Source organism: Anopheles moucheti, chromosome 2 (genome assembly GCF_943734755.1).
Source record: "Anopheles moucheti chromosome 2, idAnoMoucSN_F20_07, whole genome shotgun sequence".
Classification (NCBI taxonomy): Eukaryota; Metazoa; Arthropoda; class Insecta; order Diptera; family Culicidae; genus Anopheles; species Anopheles moucheti.
In genome coordinates this window covers 25,821,319-25,836,654 of record NC_069140.1, presented here as the reverse complement: position 1 = coordinate 25,836,654, position 15,336 = coordinate 25,821,319, and the positions used below count along the sequence as shown (strand labels likewise).

At 44.3% G+C, this 15,336-nt stretch overlaps 1 protein-coding gene across 1 annotated transcript in view; it reads left to right on the top strand.

Moving 5' to 3' along the window:
* Window positions 1-567: 567 nt before the first annotated feature.
* The window catches only part of LOC128310114 (thyroid transcription factor 1-like), a 29,641-nt gene continuing 14,872 nt past the window's right edge, over window positions 568-15,336 (top strand). The window contains exons 1-4 of the mRNA XM_053046666.1: window positions 568-1,253; window positions 2,432-2,673; window positions 9,944-10,098; window positions 14,551-14,646. Of these exons, the coding sequence (XP_052902626.1) occupies window positions 955-1,253; window positions 2,432-2,673; window positions 9,944-10,098; window positions 14,551-14,646 (792 nt within the window). The 5' untranslated portion in view covers window positions 568-954. The remainder of the gene's footprint in view (window positions 1,254-2,431; window positions 2,674-9,943; window positions 10,099-14,550; window positions 14,647-15,336) is intronic.

Genomic DNA, 15,336 nt, shown 5'->3' with positions numbered 1-15,336 from the left:
GTGGCCGTCGCCAAGCGATAAGAGTCTAATTTTGTGTCAACACGCCACACCGGGTGCGCAAAAGTGACCAACTCACACTGCCCCCGCCATTGCGACCGTGCCCTGCAGATTCCGGGGTGGGAAAAGTGTTTTAACCCGCAACATAAAGGGCAACGAAGGAAAAACGGTAACGGCACTGGAAGACGCCGTGTAGTGTGTAGTGTGGTGATGGGTTTGAAGTAGATCACAAACAAACAACCAACAACAGTGGTACGCGCGTCTCGGCGATGAGCGGATAAGTTGTTGCAGCAGAGAACCAGATCTGCCCTGTGACGGGTGTAGTGCGTGAAGGTGCAATTATACTCGTGCAAGAACGAAGAATATTGATTCGAGAAGGAGAGCGAAGGTAACTCCAGGGGTAAAAAGTGTCAAGTGCAATCGAACCGGAAAGATCCACACATCGTCACAGCCCGAGAAGATACATTTCCCTATGTGAAAGAATCAAATACGTAGGATTTACAATTAAACTTCATGTGTACGGTGTGAAAGAAACGTGCTGGTTTGTCATCTTTCGATACGAGGATTAATATCGTGATAGTTGCGAAACGAAAGAAAATGCATGCACTGCAGTGAGTACTCACTCGATCAGGCGATCAGTGTTAGTTAGTGTCGATGTCGAGAAGTGTGCACGTGTGCTTATGTATGTGTAGGTGTATATGTGCCTGTGTTGTTACTACTTTGGGCGCGAGGCAAGAGTGCCATGAAACAAGTGTGGTGAAACGTCAGCGTTAGCCACGAATAGCAACAACAAAAGAAAAACATTTGTAAGGTTCGCCAAACTAACCGAAGCAAACCCATTCGGTGCTCCCGTGTAGTTGAGTCGAGTGGTTAGGTATCGAACGCAGGTCATAAACGCGGGACCCGGTTCCATTCTTTCATCGTGTCGGGTGGCGCTCCAAGCGAATTCGGGTGTACATGTCCACCACGCTATCGAGTGTCTCTGGAGTGTATCCAGACGATTCCGAGCAAGAGCATGGACTGTTACCGGATCTGAATGGTGTCGATCTGGTTATGAGCTTGTCGCCCAAGGCGCCAAACCACCATCACCACCATCACCATCACCATCATCTGACCAGCCTGCAGCATCTGCAGAACCTGCAGCACAACTCGGCCCTCCACAGCCACTCGACACCGTTTAGCGTCACCGACATACTAAGCCCGATCGAGGAGTACCGCAAGCTGGAACTGACCGCGAATCCACCTTCACCGTACAGGTACGACCGCGTGTTTAGCTTCTGGTAGTCGTTGATGCCAATATTTTGCGTGTTAATACTTTAACGATTGTAGGTTAAGCTACCAAAGATATTAAAGCATTTCAGAACATTTCGTCATGTGACGTCAAAGTATAGTTGTATAAAATAATTGGAGATGACTAGAGCAGTACCCTTTATAACAACATGAGTTCATGGGGCAAAGTTAAAACTCCTGGACTCTACTTAAGTTTTACCAAGATGCGCCCAGACAGATCAAGAATCCTTGACACTTTCCCGAATCGGATAAAACCCTGACGGATTTGAAGTTGTAAAGTTGAAGTTGAAAGGAAAGCCAGCAGAGCATCGGTCGGCGAAGATCATTCCCTCAGATCAGAACCATTTCCCTTTTGAACAAGCTCCACAACAAACTCAAAAGACTTAGAGCCCGATCATTTTCTGGCTTTCCTAGGCTTTATTTACCTTTATTAGCTGGATAGTCAGTCCTGCGTACGGAGGTTTGGTCAGAGTGGGATTATGGACAGGTCCTGTCGTGTGAAGACAGGGCGCCGTTACCGGCATGACACCAGACCCGTCCCAAGAGATTCCAGAACTAACTCTGCATGTTCTGCTTCAACTTGAAATAAACTTCAAACTGTAGCTCTTGAATTCTAGACATACCTTGAAAAACATAACAATAACATACCTCAATTAATAGCAAGAACTGATTGTCATATTATGACTTAAGTTTTGATTTAAGAAATTAGGAACAATATTGAGATACACTACACCGATTGTTTTAAAGTCATAATAAAGACTTTATAATAAAGACATAATAGAGTTTAAAATCAGATAAAAAACTTCTTCCGACTAGTTTTAAACATAAGACGATTTTTTTTTCAAATGTAGGTTCTTATACAAGTGACATTAAAGTGACATTAGTATTTAGGGTAATTAAAACTAATTTAATTGAACTTTCGAGATATAATATTCTAGGTAGATGAAATCCTTCACCGTAAGCTCCACACTTTTTGTTCATAAAAATGTATAGTACAATTCACAATGTTTTTTTTTTTAATTCACAAAAGACCTGCGCAGGTCGCATATAGCTCCAACTAATCTATTGCTCATCCGATGATCTTTGTACCGTAAGCTTGCAGTTGACCCCCCTGACTAATGTTCAATTTGGCTTCATTCCGTAGCGGCGGCAGCAGCGTTAACTCACCGAGTGCCCTCGGGCCAAACACGACCACCGGAAGTACGACGACCGGCAGCAGTAGCATGGCGAACCCGTACGCAATGGGTCCACTGTACCACAGTCCCGGTGTCCAGAGTTACTGTGCGCCGACGGATAACCTTTCGCTGGCGGGCCATTACACCGATATGCGCAATTCGGCCGCCGCCGGTTGGTACGGTTCCACCGCCAGTGATCCACGGTTTGCGAGTAAGTACAAGAACCGAATTTTGCTAATTTAAACAGTTACCCCTTACGTTAATCAGTGGAAAAGTTAAGTGAATATGTAGAAGAGTTTGGAATATTGTTTTTTTTTTGTTTTTGTTTTTCATCTGTGAAAGCTTCAAGTGTGCTTGATTAAAGTTTGCGTGACGGGTTGATTCTGCTCGAGTTTCTGCAAATTTCATGGGTAACTTGATGGAATCGTGCGGCACAATTCAACTTGACAGTTGCTACACTCAATGTTACGTACGCTCAAAATTTAAAGTTCACCCCCGTTAAGCGCAAAAGGCAAATGAAGGCGAAAAAAAAGACACACAAAACAAAACAAAATCATACATTTACCAACAGGAAACCTCTTCTCACCGATGACGGTTGCGAATTTTTAATGGATTTAATCCGCCACGGTGCAAACCGGTGCAACGGTGTGCAATTGCAGCACGAAAATATGTGTGTGCATTTTGACTGCATATTTAGCCACCGCAAACTGTCCCCAGATACCGTGCCACGATATCGATTGCGTTGCATCGTTTTGCAAGCATAAACAGACCTTACCGGAGATGCTGTGGGTATGTTGACAAAACGGTACACGGCCGTGCGGGTTTGGCTGGGCCCGCGGGAAATGCCAGGTGGGCCAGTGTAGACCAACGTTACCAACCTGGCCGCACATTCGGTGCATAACGAGCTCCCGATGTGTGGTTCGATCGAACAACACGAGAGAGTGTGCAAACATGGCCGAACGACTTGCTGTGGTATTGTTTGTAGTACGAACGAATGTGCATGCTCGTGTGTGTGTGTGTGAGTGTATGCAAAAAAGTAATCGAAACAAAAAATGGAAAAAAGAAAATGCCAACAATCAAACAGTGAGAACTGCAGAGCGATGATTGACGTTCGCGCATTGCAAACTTTTGCAACTTCCGTCAGCAGTGATGGTTAGAAAGTAAGAGGATGAAAAGCTAAACAAAAAAACTTACATGATGCCGTGATTGGAACGAGCTGTTTAAGTCGTTACGTCAAGGAAGTAGGATTTATGTATGCTATTGCTAGTGGTTTCACTTGTTTTAATATAGCAAATTCTTTTAATACTCGTTCATAATGCGGGCTCCATTTTGAAAAGATGAACACTTTTTACACGAAATCATACGATCGTGATCCTGGGTGTTTAATAGTCCCATAAACACACACACACATAATTGCCCTATTATTGTACGGTAATACGGTAACAGGGTTGATTGATTTATATAACCACACAATATGTAAATGGCCACACCCGCCAATAGAATTGAAACCCCTCTCACTACTACATTATCAAATATCTTCAGCACAACCATACGAATCCCCCAATCCAGTCACTATCGAATTACCGAATTACCCGACTCAGCCGACACAGCTTAGGCTAATCAAACGAAGCAATCCTCGGTCTCGGTCCGCATTCAGTCATGTTTCGGGCGCCTCGGGCTATAATGCTGTGTTGCTGCGTTCATCCCTCGCTAGCCGGCATTTTTTGGACAAGGCGCCTCCACACCCAGCACAAGGGGGCGACGGCGTCTTGTGGCTTGCTGAGGGCAATATTTTGACAACCAATTTGCCGCACAATTATGCACCGGATCATCACCGACGGAGTAACAATGGGTTGAATTGGGAGGAACTGAAGCGGAGGAGGAGGTGGTGGGAAGTGTAAATTAGATTTTCTCGGTTAGAATAATAATTGTTGGTTTTGAAACTTGGCACAATAGCAGGGCACCTTGTGTAATGCGTTTCGCTTCCCTTGGAAGGAGTGCAGGGATGTTCGGTCGGTTGTGAAACGGGATGGTTGATTGATAAGTTTTGGGGTAGATTGTGGAAACAGATAGTCAACTTTAGTGTTGAGCATTATTCGCCTTTTACCAAAAAATAAATAAATGAATTCAATAGGGTGGTTATTCAATTAATTATATCATCCAGTAACCGTTAAGCTTATATTACACAATGGCTCCAAGTATTTCGTATAAAGTGATAAAACTAATTTTAGGAAATAAATAAATTATTACCAAAAACTGTAGAATTTTTCGATGTATTTGTGAAAAACAAAGTTCAAAAAATATTTTTGCCCAATAAGCTGTTAACATTTAAACAACTGATCAGTGATCGTTCAGTGCCTAATGGACCATTTGTGAATGGTTGTTCAAATCATGTGAAGAATTCTCCAAAGATTTTCGAAAGTCTAAAGATGATAAAATTCTCAAGAACATGAAAAATTGAAGAAACTCTGGAGATTCATGAATCTCCAAAGAAGCCACTCTGAAGTAAACTCTGAAGATCCATTAGCAACGAAGAACTGTAAGATGTTGAAAGTTTGCATTGTTAAGTTTAGTTTTTTAAGCTTGCTTGTATATTATTGTTACGCTGTATATCCTGAAACAGTATTAGCACCTTGGGACATAGTTTTTTTTTAAACTGATCGGATATGTTTGTAGTCCTTACTGGAAGATTCTTTAAAGAGCACACAAACATATTTGGGCTCAGTGTACTCAATGAACTTATCAATCCACGCGTAAATTGTTTTGTCGTACGGGAAAAAAAGATCCATTTCCATTGGTACAGACAGTTAGGTGACGAGTGCCCTATTTCACGCGTTGTTTCACGTGGAACAAAAAGCCCAAATGCTCCGTAGAATCAGAGATCCTGGCCGATAGTGTGTGGCCAGAGGGTGTTTTCTATACCAGGACACTTAAACGCGTATGTGATAACGCAGGCGAGGAAAACCTTAGGCGGAAGTGATCAATTTCCTAGTGCCCGGGTGGCAATTCAGAATTCGGCAGGACACTTTTCCTTCCCACACACCATTCAGCCCTCCTCTCCTTCTGGTTCAGATCACTGGCCAGCACGGGCATCAATTGAATGGGAGACAAGGTCGGGATTTTTTCACTAACTTTATATAGAAACCATAGCATAGGACATGGACACCCTCTTGTTTTTTTCTGTTCTCCGCTAGCGAGCGGTTAACGATTGTTACCGGAAGGAAATTATGCGTGTACGTTCGGGTACGCAGGCGGTTTAGCTTTGATTCGACTCCCCGCAGCATATTTGTAGCGATTCGAAAGGGAAGGAAACACTTTTCTCACACACGCCCAGGGAGGGAAACCCACGAGGAACCGGAAAATGGAAACAATAAATTTTCGATTAAGTGCAACCGGTTTCAAGTGGCTCGTCATCATAAAGAAGGGGCGTTCATCTTTTGCTTCTGGTTGCGGTTGAGTGATTGTGCGCCCCGAGGTAAAGATGAGGGTCTGATGTGGTTTTGTGGATCGGACCGATGATCGGGGACCGAATCGGAGGAGTGAATATAATGCAAACCCCTGATCTGTCTCGAACCGTGCCCGTATCGAGGCGGGTGCAAATTGGTTGAATAATAACTGCCCGTTGACAAGCGCACAGAAACGGGGGGATGAAACATGAAAGTGCCAGAAGAAAAAAAAATGGAATCTACTCACATATGACCAGTGGCCAGTGAGTGGATTCGGTAAGAATTCCTTACGTCCTTTTGCAGTACAAGGGATAATGCAGCACCGGACCGAAAAAAAAAACACGCAAATACGATAGCTCAATTTGTACGCCAAACACGGTCCGATCGTCCTTTACGCTATAACCGGTGGCTTACATGGTCTATCGTTTGATCGGTTTTTGTGTTTATTTTTTTGATTGAGAACCAAAACTAGCACGTGTCGTATCTCGGAATAGATTTTTATGCTCTTACCGTGCCAGTTCCTATCGACCGTCGATAGCAGGAATAGCAGCACAGACAAAGCGGTCACCCGGTGTTACCGGTTGTAGAAATAGGATTACATCGTCGTGATAGCATCGAGCGCCACACAATCCGCATGAACCCAGGAGGACAGGTGGATTCTGCAAGATAGCGCACAGATCGTTATCGTTGCCGGGACATTGTTTGTTCTTCGTTTTTTTGCGACCAGGTAAGAGGATTTGCACGCTAAGACATTTGCCACCGGTGCCGAACTGAGCTTGGTTTGGTCTGGATGGAATGATGTTATTGGCACCTACTAGGGTGGCTTTCACTCCCAGCACACACGGTCCACATGGATTTATGAAGGAAATTGGAAAATAATCGTCGTTTGTTTAGTGGTTACGTACTGGACGTTCTTTTTTTGAGCTTAACGGACCATGGGCAACACCGACGAACGTTGGGAATGGCATAAAGTGTAAGTCGATTGGACATCAGTATTTTTTTGGATTTTGTTTTAGTCTCATCATGCCGCTGGGCCACCCCAAAAGAGAAAGATTTACATTTATGTCAATGATTTGGTAGTTAAAAAAGGGTTTTAAAAAAATATTTTTATGTTATTTATCGTCAATATAGCACGTTACCTATAGCAAAACACTAATAACCACTGATGACACACTGATGAGCCAAATAAAATCAACAAACGACAACTTGGCGATGTTTTTTAGATACTGTAGATGAAGTTATTTTCAAACATGCGCTAGGGCGCTAGACAACACCAGGTTTATCGATTCTGGCTTCTGAAATAACCAACTAATTTGAGGTGAGATTTTGGCGGGCCGGGTTTTGTGAGGACTCCAGACAATATACCCGAACAAGATCAGAGGAAAGCCTTGGTCATCTTCAAAATACTTTAAGATTTCGTAAAATTTGGAGGAATTCTGAGGATTTTCGCGATTCTTCCCAGTCTATTGGGCGAATAAATACCACCGGACCATTCCATTGCCTTCCTCACACTTCACGTTTCCTTCGTTATGGAAGCCTTGCAAATGGTCTCAAATACCTGAAATGCGAATTCTCCAACGTCGCTTAAAAAGATCGAATTTGCATTTAATTATCCAAAGTATCATTATAAAGAACTCCAGAGATTAACTAGCAATGCTCCTTCTGCAAACTTCATCCTTTTGGCTTTGTTTGCCTTGTTGAGCATTTCTTTTTTAGCTCTGTGCTAGGAGATGGCTGCGAAGAGTTCCATCGGAAACTATTTAATTATTATTGCAAAGTGTTTTCCCGTGGTACGCGGTTCCGAGAACCTACTTACGGGGATTCGAAGATAAATTATGAGGGAGTTGTCGAACGTAGACTTAGAAATATAGAAAATAAGAATTAGATCTCTTAATGTTATACAGGAAATCTCACGAAAAGTCGAGTTACTGTATATGGTTTGTTACAGCTAACAATGTTTAAATAATCTTGATCGTTTAAACAATGAAGAAATCTGTTACCAAAATTTATTCTAAAACCCATCCTTACCTACGCACAGCAAAAACTGTCCGAAGAACAAGGCATTTGTAAAACAATAACCATTACCACACCACAGCAGGGCTGACATGGGTTGGGAAAAGACCCGCCCGAATGGAAAAGTTAGGATGAAATTGGAGAATTTTATTGTCCTTCGCAAGTGTTGATGGTGTTGACACGAGACGTTACACCCCCCCCTTTTTGTGTATGATGCTGGAAACAGAAAGCGATATCTAACTCGTCTTTAGTCATACACACACACACGTCGAAACCCCATTCCATTTGCGGGCATCACAAAAGCCCACTTGCCGTGGATCCGATCCCGTATCCGATTACATTGCCGATCTCGTCTTTTTCTTTCCTGACGGTCGGATAATACTCACACCCAGCAACGCCACGGAAACCCACATTCCCTGGCCACCATTAGGAAAGTCAAATTTTCAAGCTAATTTCCTTAAGAAAATGGTCCATTGTGGTGTGATTGGGATGTGTGTTGTTTGGTACATTCTTCATGTAATTTGAGCCACAGATGGGGTTTGTTTCTTGCCTATGCGATGCGCTACATGCGTACGCGTATCCTTTACCCATCAGGACATGTGTAGGAAACTGTAGAGCCTTCCGTATAGAAAGCAAGCCAATGAGTGCATTTCCTGCTGCCCAAAATCTTCACCCAAACCGATTCCGGCTCGGATAAATAGTTGAGGTTGGGAAGCTTTTGCTTTGCGTGCGAGGCTCAGCTACTTCCTTTGCGGCGTGTCCTTCTGTCGGCACATTCCGGGAGTGCCGGGAATGTGAACCAAACCAGCTACTTAAACGAAAACCAGTCGGTACGCTAAAGTGGTTCGGGGGGTTTTTCGGGGTTTTTGTAGCGAAAGGCCACAACGAGCACGTACGTGAGAGAAAATGACTTTACGCCGTTTGTTTGTCGGAGTTTCCCGTGCGTAGTTTCCCTGCCGTGAGGGATAGTTTCGGGTTTTGGTAATTGGAGAATGTGTTAAGCAGCAGGAGAAAAAGAGCTTATTAAGAATGCTGTGGAATGGGCAAGTGGGAGCTGGGTCCGTTATAAGTTTTGGTCACGCGCTAGGATGAATTGTTCAGAGCTGCTGCTGCTGCTGCAAATCAATATTTATCAAGCCATTCTCGCAGCATTTCGTCAGCAGCAGCAGCAGCAGCAGCAGCCAGAATGAATGGGTTCGGATTTGTTTCTGCTCAATCGTATCGCCTCCTAGTCCATTCTTTGCCGATGGGTCCGGCGTACTGCTGAATGGAGCAACGTTTGCCGAGCACTTGAAATTATATTATTATGCAAATTGACGGTGGTACGGTGAACTGCTTTGCTGTGTTATGCAATTCTGGACCTGTCCATTATCGTGCCGAGTTGGAAAAAAAGCCTTTGAATTCTATTCTACTCTTCTGCTGCTTGTAAAGTTTGTGGTGTTTGTTGGTCTATGAACATTTGATGTATCTCAATGCGCTAACGAATTACAACTATAAATATTTGCTATAATTCAGGTTTACAGCATGCGAATAACGTGTTATCCATTATCCTTTTGTTAGTTGCACTAAGAATGTAAATCCAAATAGTCCTCCTTGGTCCTCATATTTATCCCAGACCGCTGATATCTGAGAATCGAAACTAGATTCTATATCGTTCAATACTTGAAAGTTGTTGGGTGAACTTCCATTCATCACGTCATGAAGGATTTAAGAAGGATTTAAGGCTTTGTTAAGAGAAAACAGTCGCTTAAAAACAAAAACAAAATTATTTTATCAATTTGGCAGACATTCTTCAAGAAATTCTCACATCTTTGCTTAACTTTTGCACTGAGCTGTCAAATTTCAAAATCCGCGAATAAACCTCAGGACCTACTTTGATCCTAAATGAGGAGTATTGTAGATTTGCAATTACAACTTCAGCTATATTTAATTAAAAAATTTACAAAATTGTATGGCAAATGAAATAGTTTTAAATTATGCCTATCGATAGCTTAACCCTGCAATATCATGTTATCATTCCAGTATCCCGATTGATGGGGGGCTCGGCCGGCGGTACGATGGGTCACGCCATGTCCAACATGGGCAGCCTGGCGGCGTGCAGCGTGTCCGACACCAAACCGATGCAGTTTCCACTCGCCCAACGACGAAAGCGGCGGGTGCTGTTCACGCAGGCCCAGGTGAGTACATACTGCATTTGCTGACTTCATCTGCTACAGCCGAGTTAGTGGGGATCGTACGACCTTGATCACGGATGATCTCGCACCAGGAATGGCCCATCCTACCCTCTTCTCTTGCAGTCACACACACCGCAAAGGCACGCGATCACGTCGTTACGTGGATTAAACATGGCTTAAAGAAACAATCACTTTGCCACGAAACGTACCACGGCCAGACGATTGCTAATGGTGATCGCAACAGCACGGTTTTGCAAGCTGGTCTGTTATTGACATCCGTGTCGCAACGTGATCGGTGTGATTATGAAACACGACTGGCCTGGCATGTTGGAGCGCCTTTCTCTACGATCGCTGTACGCGTTGTGTGTGTGTGTGTGTGAACAGTTTGTCCATCTCCAGGCGCGCTGGAATCATGATGAAGTTGATTGTATGTTTAAAAAAAACACACACACAATCACATAGAAATGTAATGATTTTGACAACATAAATATTCAGGCGATGATCAACAGCAAATTTTAATCCAGAACCGCGCTTGCTTCGTTCCCGTTTGTCGTCGGTGTGTGTCAAACACACTCGCACAGCGGTTGACATTTCACCGAATCAGCTACCGTTTGACGGCTGTTGCCCGAAACAAGCCCATGCTGTCAATAAACAAAGCGCCCAACCACCAGAACACACCCGCCGTCGGAGCTAGCGGGATCGGGAACCGAGCCACATCCTAGCAGCTAGTAGACACACCGCCACTAGTGTTGTAGTGGTCGGCCTCCGTTCTACGCAACCACCAGCACACCGGGTTTTGGTACGCTCGTTCCCATTGTCGTCACTCGTTCCGTGGGGAGCGACCGGGCCCGAAGCTGACACACCAACTACCGCGCCACCGCGCCACACCCGTTCTCCTCCTATATTAGTTTGCTGATGAAACTTGGCATTTCATTTCAAGTGCTTTGTAAATAGATATTCCTGGCGGACGGTTTCCTTCCAACCTTCCGCGCCGTCCACCGGTCCCTGTCTCGCCAGTACCTTCTTGGATCTAACAGTGTGTTTATATAAAACGTAACAGCAGAGCATTCTTAACCCGCCTCCACCATGCCGACCGGTTCGTCCGGTTTGGAAAGTTCTGTTCACCTCGGTATGCTCCGAGCCCCGGCAGTTATTTCCAATCTCTGTGCTCCACAGCGCACGCTGGTGTATCCCTTCGCCTTCTTGCACAAATATACGCTCGCGGACATTCAAATATTTTACTTAGATTTTTGTTTAGAGTTTAAGAATGGCCCCCGCAGGAACGGAGCCAGTCCAGGCGTTGACCGGCGTTCCAACGGAGCTGCTCGGTGGAAAAGTTTTCCGCCCGAAGTTCGTCTTGATGAACTCGATCGTTAGGCGGTTCCACGGCACTTGTGGAGCCTTTTTTTTTCGGTCTCGCGCTCTCGCTCCTTTCTTCCTTGGGCAACGATTATTATAATGAATTTCGCTTCATAATTGTTAGGTTTTTGGTACTGCAGCAAGGAGTTTGAAAGTAATTAGAACTGTTTTGGTACTGTTCGCAATAATCGCGTTGCTCATTTCGGGCCCCCTTATTGTGGGGCCCAGAGTTGCCGTTTTGTTTAACATCCATCTAACGTTTTATATTGCCTCTCATGATTTCATATGTGTGTTTTCGTCGGTTTAAAAATATTTCAACTCTTTGATTGGGATAAAATCGTCAAGAATTGTGTAACACTGCTAGCAGGTTATAAATTTCGATGAACTCCAAGCCTAAATGGGTCGCAACAAAATGGGCAACCGGACAGGAAGGCTTCAAGGTCGAGCATGATCACGTTCCACTCAACCCGGGTGCGTGACGTGCCGTCTAAAAACAGCACTTTCGACAACTGTCAACACAAAACCGACCAAATAAAAACCAAACAGCCCGAAGCCGAAACCGAGCCCGGACACCGGTGGCATTAGCCGTCCGTTTGGCTACCGCAGCCAAGGATGGACAGAAAAACAAAGATGTCAAAAACACACCAACGGCCACGATCCGCAATGCGCGTCGGCTCGTGGTTCAATATTTACCTCAGTTTTAATTTTAAGTGGATGTCACCGAAAGTACGCCACCACTGCGACCACTGGATCCAGCAGCGTTCCTCCCTCGGTTCCATGCCCGGGCGCTTCCACACTGCCTGCATGCGCAAGCGTCGCTCCATTCCGGTAGTCGGGTAATTGGGAAAAAGTTAAATAATCATCAAATTTTAGACATTTGGAACAACTTCCCCGTTCGTCCGAGGAGGCGAATGAAGGCGATGAATGGCTGTGCGTGGATCGATTTGTCAATATTTTGCCACTTGACTCGGTTGCGCTAGCGTAGGGTTTGAGGATGAAAAAAAAGGGAAAATCGTTCTCCGACTGGGGTAGAATTAGTGGGAGGATTAGTGCAAAACCACCCTGCGGTGGGGTCACATTTTGCTGACAGCACAGTACAAGACAAAATTAATCTTTGCTTTGGCTGTGGATGGATTTTCGACTGCGTGCGTGTCTCGGAGGATACGTCGCATAAATATTTGATTAACTTTCGCACCACTGCGCAACCCAACACCGCCTTGGCCGGGAAGGGGGTTCGTCGCTTGGGTTACGAAGTCTTCCGAACGGGAACGTTGTAAATTTGTTGCTAGGTTTTACAGCGCTTGTTGCCAAACCCACACCCAGCGCAATCTTTGGTGCATTCCATTCCATTGCGTAGCCAATAAGCTCACCGCACGCGGATGGGAAGAGCGTTTTGTTATTCTCGACAAATGGTACGATTAACTCCAAAACAATCAACGATTAAAGGCGACGTTGCAGAGCGGAACACAGACCACGGTGGGGGAAAAAAGGGATTATCATAACTTTGTCCTTTCGATGGGCCACTGGGGGAAACATAGTACGCCGGGACCGTACCACCGGCGTGACGGGACAGTCCCGAGAACGGCTTGCTCCAGCAAAACCCAGCGTACGCAGCATCATCATGCTGTTGTTTGTCAATACTTTTATGCATGTTTCATGTTTCGTTCCGACCGTTGCCATCCGAAAGGGCAAATATTTGTACGACGAAGATGGTACGCCGGTGCTGCCGCGAGTGCGAAGGATGAAACAGGAGCGCTGGTGTTCTGGACGCACTGTACGGTAGCAATGCAGGGGGGGGGGGGGGGGGGGGCGATCTGGGGAGGGGTTTTGTTTGGCCGGGTTTTTGCCGTTGGACCTGGACCATTAAGGGCGGCTGCCGGTGAACAGCAAAAAAAAAAAAAACACCAGCCAAGGGCGAATGGCAGTCCGGGCCAGAACATTATGCGCTTTTTAGGGGGATCAACCGTTTGTGTTGTTTGGTTTTTCGAATTGCAATCCACAGATGAATCCCTTCTTTGCTTCGTATCCCCGTTTGCCGAAGAAGGTCAAGTAGGTGAGGGCTGTCCGCTGGCTGCTGTCTGTCTGTAAGTCGAAGACGCGAGGACAAAAAAAATGTGCAATAATTGTAATTGAATATTATTGACAAAAAGTATTTGTTCCATTTATGATTTAATGCTGTGGTTGGACGTGGAGTTTATGCTGTTGTGTCTCGAAACACTGTGGGTCTACGGATGACATTAATTGAAAATTTCATCCTTAGAAATCATTTGCATTTTTTTCATTCAAATGAATTTCAAGTCTGCGTCGTTCGAATAAGAAGATAGCATCAGACAACGAGCATGTTTGAATATGTCTTTTCAGATAATTTACTTTAATTGAAAGCAAATTAACTTCATGGTGATAAACCTTGTTCAATAATAACCAAAGATCGATACGCGTGCATGTAGCACAACAGCCAAGAGGCATTGTTGTAGCAGATCACGGTGATATACCAAAAGTATTTCAATTTTCCATTTAAGTCGCATGCTAGTTGGTTATTTCATTTTGCTTTAGGTAGTTCAGGTGACATTTGAAAAGTAAAAGTTACCAAAATTCAATCAAAACTTTGGAGTTAAATTAAAAGGCACCATCACTCTTTTTCTTTGATAATTTACACGAAACTTTGTGTAATAAACTGTATAACTGTATATTGATCAATGTTGTGTATCTATAATTGTGTTGTGTAACTATAATTGTTTCAATTTTTTCTAGTAATTTCCACACGTTTTTTTATTTGATATAATAAAAAGGATGAAGATATAATATCTTTATACTACCGCCCTCAAGTATTAACATTTAAACTACTACATTGATCGTTGGTTTGTTTGAATAAGATAATTTAATTGCAGTAGCACGATTGGAAGGCAAAATGCCATCTTTCTCTCTAGCAAAATATATATTACAAATGAAAAACAAACATTAAATTTCAAAATTAGTCTAGGGTAAACAAAATGGCATGACCGTTGTGTATATAACAAAATAAATACATTTCACTAAAACTCCAACCGGTTGAAGGATTAGCAACTAATTTCATTCTCCTTTCACCCCACAACACAGGTGTACGAGCTGGAGCGAAGATTTAAGCAGCAGAAATACCTATCCGCCCCAGAACGCGAACACCTAGCCAGCTTAATACATCTCACACCAACACAGGTAAGCCGTCCGAATGCCTCAACTGCACTAACAGAGCCCGATTGCACCAATTGCCGGTACCATTAGAAAGGGATGATTTGTGCTAAAACAAATACAGATTTTTTGTTTTCCATTTTCACACTTATCACCATAAAAACATCCGAGTGGAAAAACAAACATTTCCACCATATTTACACCACGCAACCCAATCGATTCGCTGCGCGTGTCGCTGACAGTGCACAATGTTGTGCATCTACTCGTGTCCCAGTGTGTGTGGACCATTTTCCCATCGCTCCATAAGTACCTTTCTCTTTTGCCAGAAAAAGGAAAAACCACCATTTGAGCTTGACAGTTATCCCCTGTTCGGTGGCGGGTTGGATACATCACGCACGCACAATAATATTTCTTTTGGCGCGTGTGAGTGAGTACCGACCGTGCGTGCATGCATATCAAAGCAACGGGGGCAGATAGACTTAATAGACCGTGCGATTATGATAGCGACCAAATTCCGTTCCGGCTGCTCCGGGTGTCGTGAGATGCTGAGCGGGTCCGCTTCCTGTCGGTGACAGTTTGTTTGGTCGACGGGTTAATCGATTCTAATCGCTTCCTGGCTGCCGTTTGCATCTGTTTGCCCATTTGCGCGCACGGCACACTGTCGGAAGGACATACAAACACAATCCCGGGGCCGTGCGCACTGGCGTTCACGTGCGG